At 32.8% G+C, this 21,762-nt stretch overlaps 1 protein-coding gene and 1 non-coding gene across 2 annotated transcripts; one reads left to right on the forward strand and one right to left on the reverse strand.

Annotated features, from left to right (window-relative positions):
- Positions 1 to 1,149: 1,149 nt before the first annotated feature.
- TRNAT-UGU (transfer RNA threonine (anticodon UGU)) lies at positions 1,150 to 1,221 on the forward strand. Its single transcript has one exon. It is a non-coding gene; the product is annotated as a tRNA-Thr (tRNA).
- An 11,602-nt stretch (positions 1,222 to 12,823) lies between these two features.
- On the reverse strand, positions 12,824 to 14,430 carry LOC132037238 (vascular-related unknown protein 1-like). Its single transcript, XM_059427732.1, has 3 exons — positions 13,999 to 14,430; positions 13,340 to 13,405; positions 12,824 to 13,243 (listed from the first exon to the last, which is right to left on the reverse strand). The coding sequence occupies exons 1-3, from the start codon at positions 14,359 to 14,361 to the stop codon at positions 13,088 to 13,090; spliced, it is 585 nt and encodes a 194-aa protein (XP_059283715.1). The 5' UTR covers positions 14,362 to 14,430; the 3' UTR covers positions 12,824 to 13,087.
- Positions 14,431 to 21,762: the final 7,332 nt, after the last annotated feature.

Raw genomic sequence — 21,762 nt, forward strand, 5'->3', positions numbered from 1 at the left:
AGAGAGGGACGAAGGAGCGGGGAAGGCGGTGAGTGGAGAGATAGGGCGTGGGGGACAAGGGGAAGTGGAGACGGAGGAATGAAATGCGATAAAAAAAAGAAAAGCATGTGGGCTTATATTAAAAAAAGAAAAAGGGAAAAAGAAATCTGTGGCGTGGAAAGAGGAATGCAAATGCAAATGCAAAGTTTTCTTTCTTTCTTTTTTTTTTTTTTTTGGGAGTGATATGCTATTATCAAGAATTTACCCCTTATAAAATAATTTTTGATGAAATAAAAATTATAATACGTTGTTTTAAAATATGAGCTTCAAAATGAGTCCAACATTGATATACTTGAGCAATTGTTTATGATGTGAAAATGTTGATCCTTCCTCATCTATTTAATTATTCTTGGGTTTAATTTAATAACTAGTACAATATATTATCATGCGAAGATAATTAATAGTTAATATGTAAAAAAAAGGTTTTTTATCAAAATGTTGTCTTGTAATTAATTTAACAATCCGTACCCAAAAATGAAACGATGACAAACATTTAAAATTTGTGATAAAGTAATGCTCATAATGTTGAAAATAAAAGTAACGATATTAATAGTAGTAGTAATAAAAATAGTGAAAAATAAAGTATTTAACTCATCAGTAAATTTAGAAATCCGAGTAAATTAAATAAAGCAGGGACAAAATTGGGTGTCAACAGTAGGTTACCTTGAGTATGTTGTTGCACAAAGTTATGAGTTAACCACAACTAAATCAAACTGAACTTTTGTCTTTATATGAGATGAGCCTTTAGACTTGAGGACGGAATCCACCAACTCTCCTTTGAGGCATGAACGATTGAAATTTGCAAGCCTTTTAAATCCTTACTAGCCAAGGAACTGTGAACTATGCTTATAAATGAAATGGCAAATGGAAATTTGGATTTAGTTAACGATTGTTCCAGATTATAAATAACTAAATAAGAAACAACAGATTAATTTAAGTGTGAGCTTTTTATAAGAGTAATTTGGAATCTCTAAAAATTATTGGATGTAGCATCTTAACCTCCTCGTGAACCTTGAGTTATTAATTCTTGAAATGGATAAATACAGGTCTCGCTGAGAGGTTTCTTTATTAAATGATGATATGAAGTATAAGTGAAAGTAGATCAACAAAGCCCCTATAGCTCAGTGGTAGAGCGTCAGTCTTGTAAACTGAAGGTCTGTAGTTCGATCCTGCATGGGGGCAATCTCCATTTTGTCTTTTTTTATTGTCCTTTTATGTGTTCCATTTAGATTTCTTGTTCATGTTTTGCTTTTCTAACAGTTCGGCTTTTTTTTTTTTTTTAACGGTTCAAGTCGTTGGACTAGTCGATTTTAAGCTTTAATTTCAAGCTAATTCAAGGAGAAATTGATTCAATATGTAGACAAGGTGCACAACATTTATAACAGATTGACACCTTTCTACGATCTTTAAAATGTTTGTAATACTCTTTACACAAGTAGCCTGACATACGCTGTGCTTACTTTTCCTAATTGATATATATAAATGTATGCGCTGATTATATATATTGGTAGACATATTACACATAGATTACACATTGTACATCTGCTGGATATTTTTAACTTAAGCGATTGGATATTTAGGTTAATTCTAGTCTTAGATATGTGTTGTTGTCTATATATCTGGAGCAGCCCAATATGAGAAATGTACAAATTTAGGATGAATATGGGCTGGACTACTTGTGCGCTGATGAAGCAGAAATTAGGCCCAGAAACTCCTTGAAGTTGCTGTCAAATGTTCTAATCAGCAGAACAATATGGTCAAATATTAACCAGCAGATGAACTTAATTTTGCCTTCATGTGATTTTAGTAATCGCACAGTAACAAAAGATGAGTCCCTGATTAGAAGATATGATTTGAAATTGCACATCAAATGCTTTAGTTGAACAACTTTTTATAACTGAAAAATCAAAATAAAGATCAACTCCCCCGTGTATTAAAACCAAATTTCTCCAAGTAAGTTCATCACAAAATATTTTTGACACGTAAATCACTAACTCCCCTTTATGTTCATATATCCAAAAAAAAGTCTTATGGAAGGAGCAAAACACAAAAATTCCAGGAGAAATCTCAAGATTTGTTGTGTTGTTACTCTGCTTTTTTTAATTATTCTTGTGATTGTATCTCTCACTTTGTTCTATACTGTTTTCAAGCCCAAAAAACCTCATCTCATTGTCCACCCTATTTCTTTAGATGACATTGAATTCCAAATCATCCCGTGTTTAAGCCTAAACGTGACAGTAGAGCTGATAATCACGATTAAGAATCCGAATTACGGGAGCTTCAAATACAAGGACTCTGTAGCTTCTCTTATTTACCATGGTAACTATTCAGTGGGTGAAGTCCTAATTGAACATGGAACTGTTCCCTCTAAGGGAGAGTTAAATATCACCAGTTATGCTAATATTATTATTGGGGATAAACTCGTCATAAATCAGTATTTTATGAAGGATATTGAGGCTGGAAGTTTGAAGTTGACATCCACTTTAACTTTGCATGGTAAAGTGAGGGTACTCAAAATTTTAAAGATCCATGCAACTGTTACTAGCTATTGTGATATTTCAGTTTTGGTTGATTCTCTTGCTATTAAGTTAAGTTGCCATTCGAAAGTCAAGTTATGATCACTCCGTGGATTCTCTAATGTGTTTATACATATTCTCAAGTCGTGATATGGAAACTGCTATTGTCCCGTTCTAAATTAGTTGTCATGTTTCGCTTTTCGAGAATCAAAATTTGAGGCTTTGACCAGCATTTAAAAATGTACTTTTTTCTATTTAGATATGAGGAAATTGCAAGTTGGGGTACATTTCATATAGTATTTGAATATCTAAATTTTAATTGCAAATTGGTAGATTAATTTTATTTAACTTAACTTCAAAGATTAACTAAACTGACTCGTGACGACTAATTTGTAACAGAAGGAGCATTTTCCTCCCATTGTTAAATGGATCAACTAATTGTTTATGCCTTGTCTTCTTGTGATTATCTTGAAGTAGAAGGTCAATCATGAAAAATGCAAATTGGAAAACGTGACAACTTAGTAGTTTTCACCTTCTACTTCTAGAAAGAGTAAACTAAGAGGGGAAAAAATATTGACTTGTAAAAGAGATTCTTGACTTGTAATTCAAGTTTTTTTTACTTCATAGGAGTCTCTGGTTTCAAATATTAGTAATTTTCGCAAAATTAAATTTGTTTCAAATTACTTGACTTTTTCAAAAGTCATTTATAATTTTCTTCAAATATCTAATATTGTTCCAATTAGTAAAAAATTTAAGAAAGAGATAAAGGATAATATAGCTAATTTATGTATGCATTTATTAAGGGGTGCAAAAATTCTAAAAAATGGAGTGGGTTGGAGCAAAGGAGAGATCGTTATCGAGTACAATGGGTTCAACAAATTGAGCTCATTATTTTTGACATGAAGCATAAATATGTATTAAAATTCGACAAATATCAAATTTTTGAATTTATAATTTTTTTAAAAATTATATAAATTAAATGTTAACAAAATCTTAAATTAATATTAAACATGCCAAATTTAAATTTTCAATTCGTTCCAGAAAATGTAGTGTGATCGATCTCGAAGGACCACTAACCACCACTACGTCTATGAGCAACATGGTCGTGGTAGGATGGTTGGGGTCTGTTGACACTCAATTTTGTCTCTCCTTTATTTAATTTTATATACTCGGGCTTCTAAACTTATCGTCGAGCTAAATACTTTATTTTCGTTACTTTTATTTTCAACATTACTAGCATTACTTTATCACAATTTTTAAATGGTTCATCATCGTTTCATTTTCGGGTGGACTCGTTAAATTAATTACAAGACAATACTTGGTTAAATCCTTATTTTTCTACATATTAATTATTCATTATCTTCACATAGTATATATTGTACTATTTATTAAATTAGAAGCCCAAAAATAATTAAACAAAGGAGGAAGGATCAATAAATTTTTAGCCAAATTATTAGCCCACATTATTTCCCTACCCGGTCTAGCCCACAACCAAAATTCACCCGACCAGCCCATTTCCACTACTTCACCAGCTAAGCCCATAATTTCTTTTCCCAAATCCCTAATCTCTTTCAACTTCGGCCGCATATCCTCTCCTTCATCTCTCTCTCGTCTCTCACGCTTTCTCCATTTCCAGCTACAATACAACCCCCTTTCACCCTCACAGATTTTTGCCTTTCCATTTCCGTGCAAAAATCGTCCCTAGGTCTGCTTTATCTGCTCCTTCTGTTGTTGAAAGGGAAAAACCTCCCCTTTTTTTTTGCTTCAAGATACGACAATCTCCAAAAATCAGAGAGAGTTTAGCCATCCGAATCTGAATCACGTGAAAGATTCCAACATTCGGATCGGCTGAGGCTTTGACTCGATTTTTGAATTTTTTGATTTTTCAAATTCCCACTCGCTCGAAACCCTAGACTTAGCCTATAAATACATCTTTAAGTCATAGCCGAAAAAAAGGAGGAGGCTTGAGATTTTTGGGGGGAATCAGTAGCTTACTTTAAAGTTTCATACCATTTGACAATTATTTATCTGTTCTTAAACATTTCTCACACGAAAACTTTCGGATTTGTTTCGATACGGGGTTTGAATCTGTTCGGGTGTAGATTCGAGACCGTCGACGCCTCATTCACTGCACCAACAAAAGGTCATTAACTCTCCATCTCTTTTTTGCTTCAGTTCTGTCCTTCGTGTTTAATATTTTAGTTCGTTTTATATAGATTTCAGAATGTTAGTTAAGGTTTAATCGTTTAATCTCAATCGGAATAGGAATTAGTTATAGCTTTGTTTCTATTTTTATGTCATTGTGCCGTTATTGAGCTTATTTCTCTTTTCATCAAACTTGCGAAATATGAGCCCATTACAGCTTTCGTTACCCTTTTGTTCGTCCAAAAAATGAACTAGTTTAAGAGGACTAACGCAAAATATAGACTAGGTTCTATTTGAATCATATCTTCGAATCTCTTCCCGCATCTTTTTTTAGTACTGTCTTCAGATCGTTGTTACTAGTCAGTAAAGTTATTAGTCTGTTGCTTGATAAATTTATTTGAAGCGCAAGAATGCTTTCTTGCATAAGGTTGAGTTTGTTTTGTTTGCTTTGAGATTTAGTTTAGTTATAAATTAATAAGAATTACTCGATGCTTTCAGTTTGTTTGCTTTGTCATGTTTATTTGCTAGTTCTGTTTTAGCTTGTTTTGAGTCAAGAACTAGCTAGTTTGATTTCATGGATAGTTTAATTCCACCTTGGCTATTGTATGAGTTTAGTGTATAAATCGATCTTACGTTTCTTTTAGTTCGGTGTTTTCACGATCGGTTGTTATTTAAATCTAGGTGTCGAATAACCTTGATATGCAGTTATTAAAGTTCAAGCCTGTTAAGCGTGACCCTTTGTGATTGATCTTTGTCACTTTGTTTTGGATAGTCAAATTGTGTTAGAACTTCCCTTTACTGCTCTGTCATGTGCTCAGACTCCAAATTTGTCATGTTAAGTTTGTGTTTTAATTGTCGATACAAAGTATACTTAAATATACATGGAATATCCATAGTCTACTGGTCCGTCCTAAATTTACATTATACATTGTTTAGCCTTATTTATTGATTATATACTAATCCTTTTCTTTCATTTTTATGCATGACCTCCGCGTACGAGTCCGAGAGACTCATCCTCCTCCGCAATTCCTCTTCTTGTATCAGCACACCCGCAACAAAAATTAAAAAAACAAAAAAAGAATTCTGGGTCGAGGCCCATAACCAACAACAGCCCCCAAAATGGGCTGAGCCCATTTAAATCATTCTTACTCTTCTATTTTATTTTTGTGCCTTTAATTTGCATTGTGCAACTAGTACTTTAATTGGTTTGTTTGCCTCTATTTGCGTGTGTGATATTTGTTGAACAAAACGAATAGCGATTGGTTTTATTTAGTCATGCTAAATTCCATCTATAATTAGTAATTAAGGGAGTAATTTTAGCACTATAACAGTACACGCCTCCAACGACATTAGCTAGAACATTTAAAATCATGTTAAACAATTGGAATTGGAATCATTAAAAGTCAAGGATAAAGCTTGCATGAATACATTTTCAATCAGCTAAGTTTTCAAAAAAGATTTCAGACGAGCTTACACTCGGATTTCATTAGGATCTAAAGTTGCTAGAATTTGATGAAATATTACCAAACTTTCCTGAGTCTTTACACCAAAGTCAATTACTTCCCTTTGAAGTATATAACTATTTTCCTACAAGTCTTACTTTAAATAGCATTATTATCTATTTATAACTTCAGCAACATTCACAAACTATCTTCCAAGTATTTAAATATTATATTTGTATTCTTTTAGCCTAATTAATTCACCTTAAGTCCGGTCGGATTAACCATTATTAATGGAATTTAGAGGATGCCTAATACCTTCCCTCTAAGTTAATTGAACCCTTACCTAGAATCTTTTTGGTTAGTAGACTTTAACATCAAATCAACTTTAGGTAATTACCTTAGGTGCCCTAATTCACCGTAAATAATTAGGTGGCGACTCTTAACTTTAAATGACCCCGGAATTACCGGGATGTTGCAAACTATTTTGACTCCGGTTAAAATAGGGTATAACAGGGTCCCTTCACCCTTAATCAGAGGTTTCGGGGCGAGTCGCGATAATGAAAAAAATCCTGTAGGGAGTGTTGTTCCCAAAATAGGCCCTGCAACACGTGATCCACATTTAGTCGGGGCTCTAATATAGATACCACCGAAAACCCGGTGGGAAACCAACAAAAAATACTAAGGCTATGAATACTGCTATATGTGATAGACTTCATTACTAAAATATGATCAGGAAATAATACTATTCCATATTCCCAATCATTAGAGCCGGCAGACGGCAGATGATTGAATCTAGGCCACTTCTTATGCTTCCCTTCAATCTTTTGTGAAAACTAAAACAAACAATTTTTAAATCACATATCCATAGATACCATATCTGATCAAGATTTTGTTCTTCTGAAATTCTAATTTATTCAAGAGTTGGTTAGAAATTCGTTGTCTTGTAGAAACAGTCCGATCGAAAGTGAACAAAAGAAAAGTCGAATTAATGAATTTTTGTTGATAGTTATGTTCCTTAATACCAAGCTTCCGTCACAGGCTCAAGAATATATTTATAAATAACCAATAAATTAGTAGTATTATAAGCAAAAGTTCCTGATAGTAGTACAATATAAAAAACATGTTTTAGTTAAGTCAACATGTTCAGACTAAATTCAGTGAACGAAATATTTAATGACCGGTAGACAAGTTGCGACGTGCATTATTATTACTCCTCATTAATAATTGTTTCAATTCGTGTGTCATTAGTGGGAAACACAAAAGTAATTATCTGATGAAAGTCCCTCTCCATTGTATGACAATGCACGAGAATTGCACTAATCACGGGATGTACAACAGAAAACCTTCCAGTCTCAGTAAGTAGTGGCTCATGGATTAATATTAACTTTAGTACGGTACTATTCTGATTGGGAAGTGGCAATTAATGTTGAAGTTCTTTTAGAAGTCCTATTTTTCCTCGTCATGGACGTTCAACTCAAGGCAACTCAAGGAATTTGGCAGGGGTCATCCGCACAAATGCCCCTATTTCGGGGCGGTCTTTAAGTTTTGCTCTTTAAATTTATTTTAATTTTTGCGTTTCAGCACTTTTCGCGCAATATAACTGTAGATTTCGCTTTTAATTTTTGCGTTTCAGCACTTTTCGCGCAATATAACTGTAGATTTCGCTCGACACAGTTTAGATTATATCACACAAGTTATGCCAAACACAACAAACTTTCAAACTCTACAAAAACAAGACTTATGCCAAGCGACTCGAGGGAAACAAAAGTTCAGTTTCCAAAAATAAATGTTACAAAACTTATATCGAGCGAAGCAAATCTGGTTCATTAATGAGTAGTAGAGACAAAAATTAAAAACCACAAATATGAGGGGCAAAAACTTTGTTCATTACCCCAGTAATACTAATATATTTTGACTTTAGGCTACCAAATGTACTATAATATAATGAGAGAAAATTTATAGTTATTTACTCAACCGTACAACCTCTATAAAAAAATTTAAAAATGTTAAAATTTAAAATGTTCTATTAATAATTACATAAATGTATATGTTATATATAATAATATATAGTATATATTTCTAAAGCCTTTTAATATTTGGGGGCCTAAGTTAGGACTTCACTTGTGTTACCTAGAGTCATCCCTGGTTCAAGTTTCAAGTTTTTACTAAGAAAGCACTATTACCTCCCAAATATAACACACTGGTTTTTAAATACTACTAGTAACTATTACTAATCCACTACACTTTCAATTATGCCTTTTTCCCGGGCTGGAAGCTTCAGCCTTGGTTATGAGTAAAAAACACGAATTGGAATTTGCTATTATTACTTGTAGGAGTGGTTTACAATTTTCAAGATCTATTTTCTCATGCTAAATCTTAGTAACATAATTTTTGTTCATCCCTCAAAAAAGATCAAGGGAAAAAGAAGCTGCCAAAGGAAATAGGGGCAAGCTTTAATTAGTCACGTACCGAAGCTTTGTGGGGGGAACTGGATTTAGACAAATATTCACCAATTGTTGAGTTATATTGAGCTTGATTATTGAAGTAGATAAAGTTGGTCCATCAATTATTTCTAAAGGTTTGAATTCAATCTAAAAATCAAAATTGATCATTCGGAATTTATTTGGATAGGTTTTAAAGAAAATAGTTGTTGCTAAAACTTCGACACAACAAATTTACGGCGACCATCAAAATTATTAAGATTTGATGGCCAATTTTTGAAGAGCATCAAATTTGTGACAACACAACCCGACGAGGTTTGCTAAAATCGCCGGGATTTGGTGGCCAATTTTTGCCACTGAATCCTGGCGACAAGAAAAACTGTTGAATATTATGGAGCTCTGCCAGGATCCATCATCAAGTTTATATATACTTGAGTACTTGACATAATTTTATGGTAGGCTGTTATATTGGAAAAACCATTTTACGGTGCTAGTTTTAAGAATAAGCTGATTATTGTAATTTACCTCTAGGGTAAATTGACCAGACATGCATGTCACTGCTACCTCAGGTCCTGAATTACATGAATGTTGAGAGTTGTTAACGATATGACTAACCTATTGAATTACAACAACAATAAGTTTGTGACAATATTTCTGTCATGCACAGTTGAGTCATCTCCTAGGTATAAGTTATCTACTAATTTCATCACAAATAATTCAAGAAGCTGATGTGAAGATTGACACTCGATCGGACATTACCTATATTTGAACTGACAACCTTAAGCATGCATGTGCTTAATCTTGAATTTATTATGTATGTAGTCGCTTAATGTTCCTTCAAAGTTACGATGATTATGACCATTCTAGATGATTATGACCATTCTATCTCCACTCCTAATACCTAATTCATTTGACTAAGTTAATCAATGATTACGCCATTTAATCATCAATTCATGAATCACTTCGCCACAAAGTTATGTGATGCATCAAAACATTCTATAATTAGCATCGATTCTCAGTCCTAAATCACATCATAATTCACAATACATGATCTTTTGGCAACTTGGCCTGAATGATTATTAAACTCAATAGCAATATAAACAGAACACTACTAGAAAAGGAGGTTTTCCCATCGACATTGATCAGTGGGAAATTTGTGCTATAAAACATGATTTTTCCACCTCATTCCCGCTGAACAATCTCACTGGGTTAATACGTGGTGGGAAACATGTTCCCACTGAAATGCTGGGAAACTTCATAAATTTTTCGTGTGAAAACTATATTATTTATGTTTTTCCTACCGACATTCAGTGGGAAATAGCCACTGAAATTTTAATAGGAAAATCAGTAAATTTGTGATATTTTAGTAGTGGAAGAAGTTAGAAACTGATGAATAATCAAAGAGAATTCGATAAAGAGGTTTTTTCATGATGATAGACTTAACTTGAGGCAAATATTATATCCACTACAGGTATTTACATCAAATCATGTTAATTTACTATAGTTAAGTGATTTAATGAAATAAAAATACATAAAATTAATCATAAAGTCTTTATATAGAACACATGTCATATATCTATTGATTTAATGTAAATCTTGCCCCGTTAAAGTAATAGGCAAACTACATTATGGTTGTTAAAGGGTGGACAGTCTATGGTCTTGATCTTCTTAATGCGTATGCACATGGAGGGGTCATCTATTTAATATTTTAACTAAAAATGATAAACACCAAGTCTCAGAACTAAACTTCTCGTCTTAAAGACAGCTAACTCTAGTTACATTATTTACTTGAGGCAAAAGATCCTTTTAACCTTGACACGAATTATTAATTGCACCTCTAAACCTTTAGCAGTCGTACTTACCCTCCCGAACTCGATTATTTGATAGCCTTTAACCCCGCACGATCTCATTCTAAGAGAGTGGGATATACTCGGCTGTCATGTGGATTTTTTTGTCCATGTGGCTTTTTTCTTTTTCTTTTTTAAATGTTTTTTTTTTTAAATGTTTTTCTTTTTTACTTTTTAAAATTTGTAATTGTTTAGATCTTTTTTACTTTTTAGGCGAAAATTTTACGAAATTTGCCCAATAAGACTATAAAATAGCCAAGTATGCAACTTATAATTCACGCAAAGTTTAGGGGTTCTTTAGGTATTCTGACTTTACTTATTGTTGGCTACTAAATATATAACTAGTGGACGAGATTGAGATTAGTTAACAACTGTCTAGGAATAATAGTCTTTTCAACGTGCAGCTATTGGTGAGATTGAGAATTTTTTCAATGATTATAAGCCGCCCCCTTCTAGTAAATGAAATTACAGTTCTTTCCTCTTCGTTGTTGTTGAGGTTACCTAATCTTAAAGAACCATTCACTAACAATTTTTTCCTTTTATTTATTCTTCTTAAGCAAAAGATCAATGTCGCTAATTAAGAGGGTATTAGAAGAAGTTATGTTAACTGGACAAAATACATACGTTGTTCTTTTCTAAATACTTGCGATTATCGATAAAATGAAAAAGGCCGTTGTATTTGTTGAATATAAGTTTGACGGATAATTTAATTGTTCTTAATTCATCTTCTCCTTTAAAATAACGCTAAAGAGTAAAGTCATAGGACAAGAATGAATATTGGAATATACTTGATAGTTCCCTTTTTTTAGTCCGGCGAAGTCGTAAACATCACAAAAATTAAAGAAAGAAGCATAAATGAGACTCTTTTCAATGAAATACATACAATAACTTTTTGTCTGTACTTAAATATTTAATGTATGCTTACTTTTGATAAAAATACTAGACCTAGACGCTAAGTCTACAATAGTACAATTATTATTACACCTTGAGAATAAAATTCAGGCAGTGGTTCCATCTATTAATTAAGCTCAGCAAAGTCAGGTATTTGGTAAGGACTAAAAAGGGGTGTAAAGCGAGCCTCTATTGTAGAATACATATGTCTTTCTAGTATTTAATACAAAGTACAACTTATATGATCACACATTTGCAGTGGATACCAACGTTATATATGACAAGATGTTAAGATATTATTTTGCTTTCCGTCTTGTGTTACAAAATTTGTAGTATCATTTTGTTTCCGACCCTCAAAGAATAATAAAGGAGAAGCGATAATCGATGATATTATGGTGCCTAAAATCTAACCTTAACATATAATTAGTGAATAACTATTCTAACAAAAGATGTAAATAACACACATAAAATATTCTACAATCTACATGCGCTGACAGAATGTTATTATGATTGAATGTGATAAAAAGGAAAAAGTAAATATAATCACATAAAGGAAAATTGTCTTAAAAGACCTACTGTTCTCTTGAAATTAATGTAACTGATTTAGCTAAGAATAAAATTACTTAGTAGTTATGTTACACTTACATCAGATACTGCAGTTTTCCATGAGCTATGTAATTTTAAGTTGATACTTTTATTTTTGGTATAGATAAGTGTGAAATTTAGAGAGTAAAGTCCCTTCGTACTCCTTTACTAGTTCAATATACTAATTTTTTTTTACTTATCCATTTCAACAAAATAAGAAAGCTTTATTATTTTCTTCCAATACTGTCCTTATCATTAAGTACCCGCACTTCTCAATCACTGCTTTGTTGATTATAGTATTCTAATTACCATTAGTAAGGTAATTTGGTAATACAAACACTTCATAAGTAATTTTTTAATTAAGAATAGTGAGAAGTCATTACTTGGCTAGTAAAAGGGAGCATAGGGAGTAGCTAATATCACAATTAAAAACCATAGTTTTGTTTTAAAAAATAAAATATTTATTGTGGGAATTAAATGCATTGAAAAGGACTAAAATGGATACGTAAATTCGTAAAATTGACCCCAATTAAAATTCGGCCGTGAGTAGTTTTTTTAATTTATTTTTTTTTGGATTCCCCACCAGTGTCCAATACCCGTATTGGAGCCCGACTCTATCCGGATTCGCACCGCATAGGGCCTCATTCTGGGGGGAAGCACTTTCTACCAAGGATTTTTTCATACCCCGGGTTTAAACCCGAGACCTCTGGTTACGGGAGGAGCAGCTTCATCCGCTGCACCACATCTTTTGGTGGTCGGCCGTGAGTAGTTGTTGATTATTTCATTGATATAATACGTCTAAAAAAAATTACTACTTCTCGGGAAAATGGTCATTAATTATTTTGTATTTACTAAACAGAGACTGCGTATATTTGATAAAATAAAATAGAGAGTTTGTCAATAAAATACGTAAAGAATCGTGTAAATCTTCACTAGGTATAGTATATTTTAATAAAAAATTGGGACCTGTCCAATAACACATGTGCAAGAGAAGAAGTACCTCATTCACAAACTTGTTTCCATCTTTCTTATTGTTGGTTCTCATGCTGCTTGGAAACAAAAAAGTCTTACTTACATTCAACTATTTCATACTAATACATTCCTTTCCCTTCAAAAACAGAAAAAACATTTTTACATGTTGAGAGAGGAATTAAGGAGAGTTTTTATTTTTCTGAAGATCATCAGCCTCTATAGTTGACTAACATGGACAAAGGCACCAAACAAAGTCCCTTCTTCTTCAAGTCCATATAGCTTTTGTTCTTTTCATCAATACAAATAGTACTCTTTCTTTCAACTGTTTCCATTTCTTGATGTTGCCTAGAGCCACCTTCATTTTCCTAAACAATAAACAAAGACCCAAAAACAAAAATCATTTTTCATTTTGTTTCAAAAGATTCATATTAATATGTCTCAGAATTTAGAGAGAATATTACCAGAAAATTTCCAATACTGTTGTCTGCTCTTCGGTAATTGATCTCCATCTGCTTAAAGCTACTCACCTATTAAAATCAAGCAAGATATCTCAATACAAAACATTATGGCAGACCAAAGGCCAAAAGGAAGAAAATTATTGAATCATAAATAAAAAGCAGTGGTGAGGATTTCTTCTACTCTGCTTAAGTTTTAGTTGGCAAGATTATCTGGTACTGGTGTTGATGAGAGCTATAACTTACAAGGTGGGGCGGAGCTAGAGAGCACAAAGAGTTCATCGGAATTTCACAGTATATACAAGGTCAAAATTATTTTTGACGTATATATAACAGATGTTGAATCCCTTGGCTTCTTCATGTTTCTACTCTTGGTATTTCGAATTCCCTTAATGAAATTCAGCGCTTCGCCACTGATAATAATTACAAAATAGCAGTACTGAACAATAATTTTCACTAAGAGAAGTCAAACAATAATTGAACAAATATACATATATATATATATATATATATATATATATATATATATATATATCCAAGGAAGGATATCAATTGACGCTCCTCGGACAAAAGTGGCTCCATCGACATAATTAAGGTATGCCCGAGTTGACCGACACCACCATTATTAAGGGGAAAAAACCATGAACAAAAATGTGATAGATTACCGTAGGACTATTGACAGGTGAGCTAGCAGTGTCTTCTAAATCAGGATCAGAGATTTTTTTGTTCCTTGGTTTCTTCATATTCAATCTCTTAAGAAATGGTGAGCCACCCATGGGATTCATAACTTGATTGTTACAATTCTTCCAAGCAGCATGAGAAGCAGCATCAGACAACAAAGAAGGGCTTCCATAACTATCATCATCATCATCCTCAGAACATGAGTTATTTTCCCTATAATTGTTGTTATGTTCCATTGAAAAGTCCTCCAAATAAGTTGTCCATCCACTCTCTTCTTGTGCATCAGAATGACTTGTTGCTTGTTGATTCTTACAAGCCACTATCGACTTATTCATAGATGAATCCATTTTCTGATAACTGCTTTGGGGAAATTATTGGACTTGTTGGATTTGAGGGCATTTGATGACTTGTAGGCTAAGGGTTTGTAATTTATAAAGAACAGAAAATATGTTAGGAAAAGAGAAAAATAAGGGGCCCGTGATGTGGAATCTTGATGGTGGGGCCAGGTGGGGGAAGTTGAGGAAGTTAAAATCAACTGTTTCAATATTAAAAAAATTTAAGTAATATCCACTTGCAGTGTTAAGATTTTTCTGCATTATTCTTTTGTCTCAATTTATGTACTGTCAACAACAACATACTTACATAGTATAATCTCATTAGGTGGAGTCTGAGGAGGATAGGGTATACGCAGACCTTATGCTTACCTTGTGATGGTAGGGAAGTTGTTTCAGATAGACTCTCGGCTCAAGGAGAGATGAAAAGACGACAGTAATAATAGACAGTAACAACAACACGACAATAAGATAAACGGAGTGAAAGAAACTATAGTAGAGATCTAAGAATAAACAATCGTAAAAACGATACTAATACTCCTGGCACGGAAAAGAAATTCGTGCAGCCATCTCCTAACTCTCTACCCTGATACTCGACTCCATACTCTCCTAGCAAGGGTCATATTCTTAGTAAGCTGAAGCTGTGCCATATCCTCTCTAATAACATCTCCTTAGGACTTGTTTGGCCCACCTCTCTCTCTTCTCAGGCCCACCCACTACAAAAAAATGGGTAATTTACGGAGGTTGAAAGTTGCAACTCGCGGGGGTTTTAACCTCCTCAAACAATTAGTGGAGGCTAAAACTCCCACGAATTGCAACATGTGGCCTCTTACTAGAGATCCACGTCATTTAATTAAACCAACACAAATTAAATCCTAAATTAAACTAAAACCCGACCCATAAATTTGTATTGGTTTAATAAACGACGTGGACCTCTAATTGGAGGCCAAGTGTCATATTTGGTATTGTAAAATCGGCGTTAATGAAAAATGGCACAAATGAGGTAAACTATTGATGAGTGGCATAATTGAGTCATTTTTGATAGTTCGATGACTTATTTGAGTTTTTTCAATTAAATAAATAGGTTTCAAGTAAATGTCCAAAAACAAGTTTCAAAAAAGACCCAAAGGAAATGCACAATTTCTTTTGTTAATGCTTACTAATTCCAGTAGGTTTGATTTTATTTTATTTTGGTAGGTAGGTTGGAAATGTTATGAAATTATAGAACTTCTTAAAGGAGGACTTGAGATCTTCTTCTCCATAGATCATATCGTAAAAATTCCCAAATTTGGAAGCTATGGTGAACTAGGCAGAACAACAGCGCGATCTCATTGGTCAGATCGCAAAGAGGATTGAAGATTTCATTGCTTTTGGTGTTGTTTGTATCTCTTGGTGAGCTGCTGCTTCCAAGGATCTCTTTGATGTGCATTGGCCCCAAGTTCCGCTGCTGATGATGGCTGACAAAGATGATGATTATCGAGAATTTTACCCTCTTTCCAAGAAGAAAGTTTCGTGCATATTAATTCTACCTGAAGCTAGAGATTGAGAGTATTTTCCAACTGAGGAATGGCTCTGTACCGTGTCAAATACAGACCATCTCCAACCCTCGTTCCCACATTTTGTCGACCACGGGGGCCATTCCCAACTTGTCTCGAATCACTTCATTCCTAATCTTATCTCTCCTGATATGTCCACACATCCATCTTAGCATCCTCATTTCTACTACCTTCATCTTCTAGACATGAGTTTTCTTCATTGGCTAACACTCCTCCCAATACAACATAATCGATCTAAACACCACTCTATAGAACTTGCCCTTAAGCCTAGATGGCACATTCTTATCGCACAAAACAACGTATGTGAGCATCCATTTCATCCATCCTACTCCAATACGATGTGTAACATCATCGTCAATCTCTCCAATGTCTTGAATCACTGAACCCAGGTACCTGAAACTTCCTCTCTTGGGGTTGACTTGTGTATCAAGCCTCACGTCTTCGTCCGCTACATGAATCATCTCACTGAACTTACACTCCAAGTATTTTGTCTTAATCTTGTTCAACTTGAAACCTTTATATTTCAGGATCTGTCTCCAAACATTTATGTACTATCCTTTTCTTTTTATCATGACTTAAAAAGAATGTCATACTTCCTTCAATTAAATGTTATTTAACATTAGACTTTTCATTTTATATTTAATGAAATGATTTATAACCATATAAATATTTACGACGTGCTTTGAAGTTTGTTTCTTTCTTAAACTCTGTGTTCATTCAAATCTCGCCACCTAAATTGGCACAGAGGGACTATAACTTAATTTACAATAGCATGCTAGCATCATTTGTTATCATGTTACCAATTACTCCCGTTGTTCACTTTTACTTGTCCACGATAGAATATTTACTCCCTTGAACAAATAGTAAGGTGGATAGTTTATCATAATACTCATATTAATTGATGTATAGTTTCAATGGACTTGGAAAATAATGGGAATGGGTAGTTAATATTAAGAGTAAAACAGGAAAAAGAATTATTTTCTCTTGATGTCCCTAAAGTGGATGCTATAGTGGACAAGTAAAAGCGAATGGAGAGAATGTTTATCATTGAAATATACATATGATCAATTTTAAGTAACTTGATTGCGTAATTATATTTGTAAAGTGCATAGAAATTAATGTGATGACCTGCCACATCATCATGCCACCTAGGCGCCACTTGGAACTATTTTTGTCATGTAGGAAGCTTATGTGGATGCTTACATGGAAAAGAGGCTAGCTTATGTGAGAAGGTTCTAGAGAAATATGGAGATTTCTTATGGAATTGCATGGAAAGTCCTTGGAATACTCTAGTTGTGTAGAGATTTCTAGAATAGGGGTTTACTTGCAAATATGTAGGGACTTATATAATAATTATTATTTGCATAGTAGTCCCTAGATGAGTAGTATAAATAGGAGGGTGATTCATTTGTAAAAAACCATCAAGCAAAATCAATCAAGTCTTCTATAATAAAAAGCTTCCTTCTAGCAAATTTCTCTTGTCTTTCTCAATTACTATTCCCTTAGCGATCTTGAGTATAGTAAACTAGGCTGACTTGGCATAGCAAGATCGTGAGCAAGTTGTGCAAGAACGTGAGCGAGTTGTCAAGTGCCGCACGTGCGCTTAGTTGAAGACTAAGGACGTGACATTAAGCTCAAAACAAGAAGAGAGTGAGGAAAAGAAAAGAGTGGAAAGAGAGAACGTGCAGACAGGAAAGAAAATTCAAGGAAGATAGAGGATAATAGTTGACTTGTTAGTTTTGTACATTTGCTGCTACTAATTAAATTAAAGGCCTTTTTTTCTTTTCTTTGGTCACCCACTTTTTGTCTCAACAGAAAGGGATTAATGCCATTGCGACTTTTTGTTCTTCCATTAATATTATATTCCTACTTCTTGAACTTTTAGTTGTTGGTGAACGCATTAAATTAGTTACTTGTAAACAGGTGCATGAACTACTACAATATGCTCTAGGTGTCACTCCAATTATTCTTCATTTGAGCTCTCAATTTGGCACTTATGGCCAACCACGTGTATTCTCTAAATGAGTTTAAGCTTTATATATTATATATAGGATTGTAAATAAATTTTTGCATTATTAAATCATCCAAAAGATACATACTATTATGTCTTTTTATTATATGGATTTGAAATCTTAAAAAATTATGTATGTTACCTGCTATAATAGGTGAAAATAACCTAACAGTATACAAATTATTTACACTAACAAGATATATTACTTAAACTCTTTCTTAATTCGTTTAAGATACTTTAAGACTTGAAGAACTTAGCCAAGGGGAAATGTCTGTTAGTTTAGGAGAGTAGATTAGATACATGACTTTAGTTAATTAATCAAAAATTATTGTGATGACCAAATAAGAAGAAGCATTAGTTTATTAAGCAACACTAGTTATTACATTGAAATGGCACATTTCATGTTATGACTTTGGCTATTGTCAAACTTGACTTGCCCTGTTCCTATGAATTAAATAATAGACGAACAAGTAATTGTGGTTTATAGAAATTGTACAGTTGCAAAACTATATGTTTAAATCCTATTAACCCCTGGATACTCGAAAGAGTCATCTAAATTCCCACTAAAGATAGGATAATTTTGTTGTATAGAATAAATTAATTAAACTCAGTTAGCATGATGACTGGAATGCTGTTGTATAATTTAAATAAACTGTAAACTTACTAATTCAAAGTTGATGGTCAATCCTAATCAATCTAATTGTTCACTTTAGTTGCTTCATTTCAATGTGCAAAAGTTGATAATTCTTACTCCCTTCGTTCCTTTTCACTAGTCCAATATCAACTTTGCCCTTCTCTTAAGAAATCATTTAAAGTGTTTATTTTACTGAGTTATTCATATTAACTATGCGTTGGAAATATAATTTTGACTACTAATACCTACTAATACTCTAAAAGTGTGGAAACAATTACTTAATGATAAGGGTAACATTAAAATAAATAAATAAATAAATCTCTATCAATTTGCTAAAATGGACAAGTAAAAGAGAAAATCTATTTTTCATATATTGAACTAGTAAAAGTGTATGGAAGGAGGACTAAATTAATTCATTCTCTCGCTATCGATCGAAGTCACTTTTTGCATTTATACATCTTCGGTTATAAATAGTACAACTTTGTATATTTCACTTGCAAGTTACAACTAACAATAAAAGGCTGCAGAATTTACATTCTGTACGATTATTCGATCGCCTATTCTTCTTCCTTTTTAGTTTTTACTTCGAAACTCTTCTTAGTTTTTACTTGAACACTTTTCCGGTTTGGCAAGGATAGAAATGTACTGTTGCAAATAAAATATGTGTAAGATAAAAGACTGATGAAAGTGTTACATTCATTTCGATCACTACTATTATTATCACTATAAAGTGGTCAGACATTTATTTAATAGTTAAACGGTAATCATTAAAAGTTCATTTTACACTTTCTCTGAAATGTCCAAAGTAGTTTTGTGAAAATGAATTTTTTCTGCATATCTTTTCCCAAACAAACTGAGAAGATTACCAGAGAAATTGCTTTCTCTATTGGCAATACCAGAAAAACTTGCTTTCTTGATTGGCAATAAAGAGTAGTAATGTGCATATTGTGCATTAAGCTCCCGCTATATGTGGAATTTGAGAAAAGGTATGAAGTGGAGCCAAAAATCCAAACAAAGAATTCATAAAATGCAAGAATGCCACATCAAAGATTTAAACTTACCATCTAGAGCAAATTTTGAACCTCCTTGATAACTACTTAAAGTTTTACTTATATAAAGGGTATTATCCCTATTTTATAGTATAATTTTTCAGTAAAGGAATTTGATCAAACCCCTTCAATTAACTCTGCCACTAGGTAGGACCACATTGGTCTGGTGTCTTTAGAGCGATCCTCCAATTTTAAAAAATAAAGATTGATCATTGAAAAAAGGCATGTTTTGTACTAAAACATCAAACCAGCAAAATCCATAACAAAAACAAGGGTGTTTACTTTTACGATAGCAGCTAGTATGCAGTGTATAATTATTAAATCACTGTTTACTATGTGTATAACTAGTGTATATACATTATACACTAACGACTAGGAGGGTGAACGTATCCTAGTGCACGTATGGCTAGCGGTGTATATATATATATATATACCAACGATAACTACAAACTTCTATGACTAGGTGGGTGAATATATGTTAGCCGATTGACTAAAAATATTAAGACCCTGTGTAAAACATGTTCTTTTCGGATAAAATAGGATGAGCTCGTTTATAACTCGGGAAAAAAACATAACTTGGCAATAGTTAAAAAATACTTTCAAGCTCGTAGCAACATTAGTTAGTTTTCATTTCATAGCAGTTAAATATTATCAACTTCCCCAAAAAATCCCTAGAATTAAGTTGAATGAGGATCAATAAGAAACTCTTCCTATATTTTTGGACAGAGTATTTATCTTCCATATTTGAAACACATTCAAAAAAAAATTTTGTTCTTTCCTTTTCTAAGGTATATTTTGCAGAAAAAATAAATCTTACCAAAGATTTGTGTATATATCTAATTATACTCGTAAACATATATGTATGTATATATATATATATATATATATATATATACACATACATAACAAATACTAGTGAAATATACTTGGTATTTTCGTAAAAGATATATTTATACCATAAATATACATGGTATTTTTAAAAAAAAAAGTATTTACACATAGATATACATGGTATTTTTTCAACTGAAACATATTTTTCATGTAGCATATTAGTCCAATAAATATACATAGTATTTTCACAAAAATATATTTATACCATAAATATACATGGTATTTTCACAAAAATAGATACGATATAATAAAAATATACATGGTATAACATATATAACCAATCTGAAATAATGATAATGGAAATAGATAATTTTCTATTTTGCTCAATCTGAAAACTACGGTTCAACCTAATGACTGGGTAGTAGCATGCAGTTGGGCAACCAAAAAAAAAAAGAAGAGAAAATTGAGATATTAGGGTGTATTGATTAAAGAAGAACGAGAAAATTAATTGAAAAATAGAATTAAGATAAAATATTAAAAGAATAATTGTGGATGTGGATTTCTAATTTAATGGAACGGATTTACTAATTCTCCCTGATTTGGTGGAGTAAATGATTGTGAGTGAGTGTACCCAAAAGTTATAAAAGCTACTATTTTTGTTCAACTTTAAGAGTTATGTTAATTATGTTTATAACTCTTAAAGTATGACTAACAGTGTAAATTTCTCTTATAATTCTAATAGGCTAATAACCCATTAAACTAGACCCACCCAATGTTCTGTTTGTAATAGCCAACCCACATATATTCAGAACATCTGAAATTAATGGATCCAATGGAAAAGGCCAATCGTAGTGGCTCCTTAGCCCATTGTCTAGGGTGGTCTTTAATTTTTGTCCCTCAAATTTACGCTACGCTTAATTCCCTGAGATTCGGGCTTCGAATCTAGGCTCAGTTTAAAAAAAAAAAAGCAACTAACTTATGCCTTAAGGCAAACTTTTTACTAAAATTAGGCCTTAAGGCAGAGGTTTGCAAAATTCCAGTAAAGTAAATTTTTTTTTTTTTTTTGCCTTAAGGCAGAGTTTGCAACCCAACTTATGCCTTGCGAATCCAAATTATGCCTTGCAATTTTTTTTTTTTTTTTTTTTTTTTTTTTTTACTGAGCGGGGGTTCTAACTCGGAACCAAGGGGCTTTTAGCGAAAGACAAAAATTAAAGACCACCAATTTGAGGGGACAAAAATTAAAGACCAATCCTTTTGAAGGACATTTCGTGCAAAAAAAAAAAGTTGTCTTGACGTTGAAAAGAAAAAGGGTCATTTGCACGATTGTCCTTCAAA

Source organism: Lycium ferocissimum, chromosome 11, assembly GCF_029784015.1.
Source record: "Lycium ferocissimum isolate CSIRO_LF1 chromosome 11, AGI_CSIRO_Lferr_CH_V1, whole genome shotgun sequence".
NCBI lineage: Eukaryota > Viridiplantae > Streptophyta > Magnoliopsida > Solanales > Solanaceae > Lycium > Lycium ferocissimum.

Excerpts from the sequence above, each read along its gene's own strand:
- LOC132037238 (XM_059427732.1), bottom strand. The coding sequence starts at position 14,361 with ATGGATTCATCTATGAATAAGTCGATAGTGGCTTGTAAGAATCAACAA. Across the intron at positions 13,406-13,998 it reads CACCTGTCAATAGTCCTACG|GTGAGTAGCTTTAAGCAGAT; the intron begins GTAATCTATCAC and ends TGATTTTAATAG. Across the intron at positions 13,244-13,339 it reads ACAGTATTGGAAATTTTCTG|GAAAATGAAGGTGGCTCTAG; the intron begins GTAATATTCTCT and ends TTTATTGTTTAG.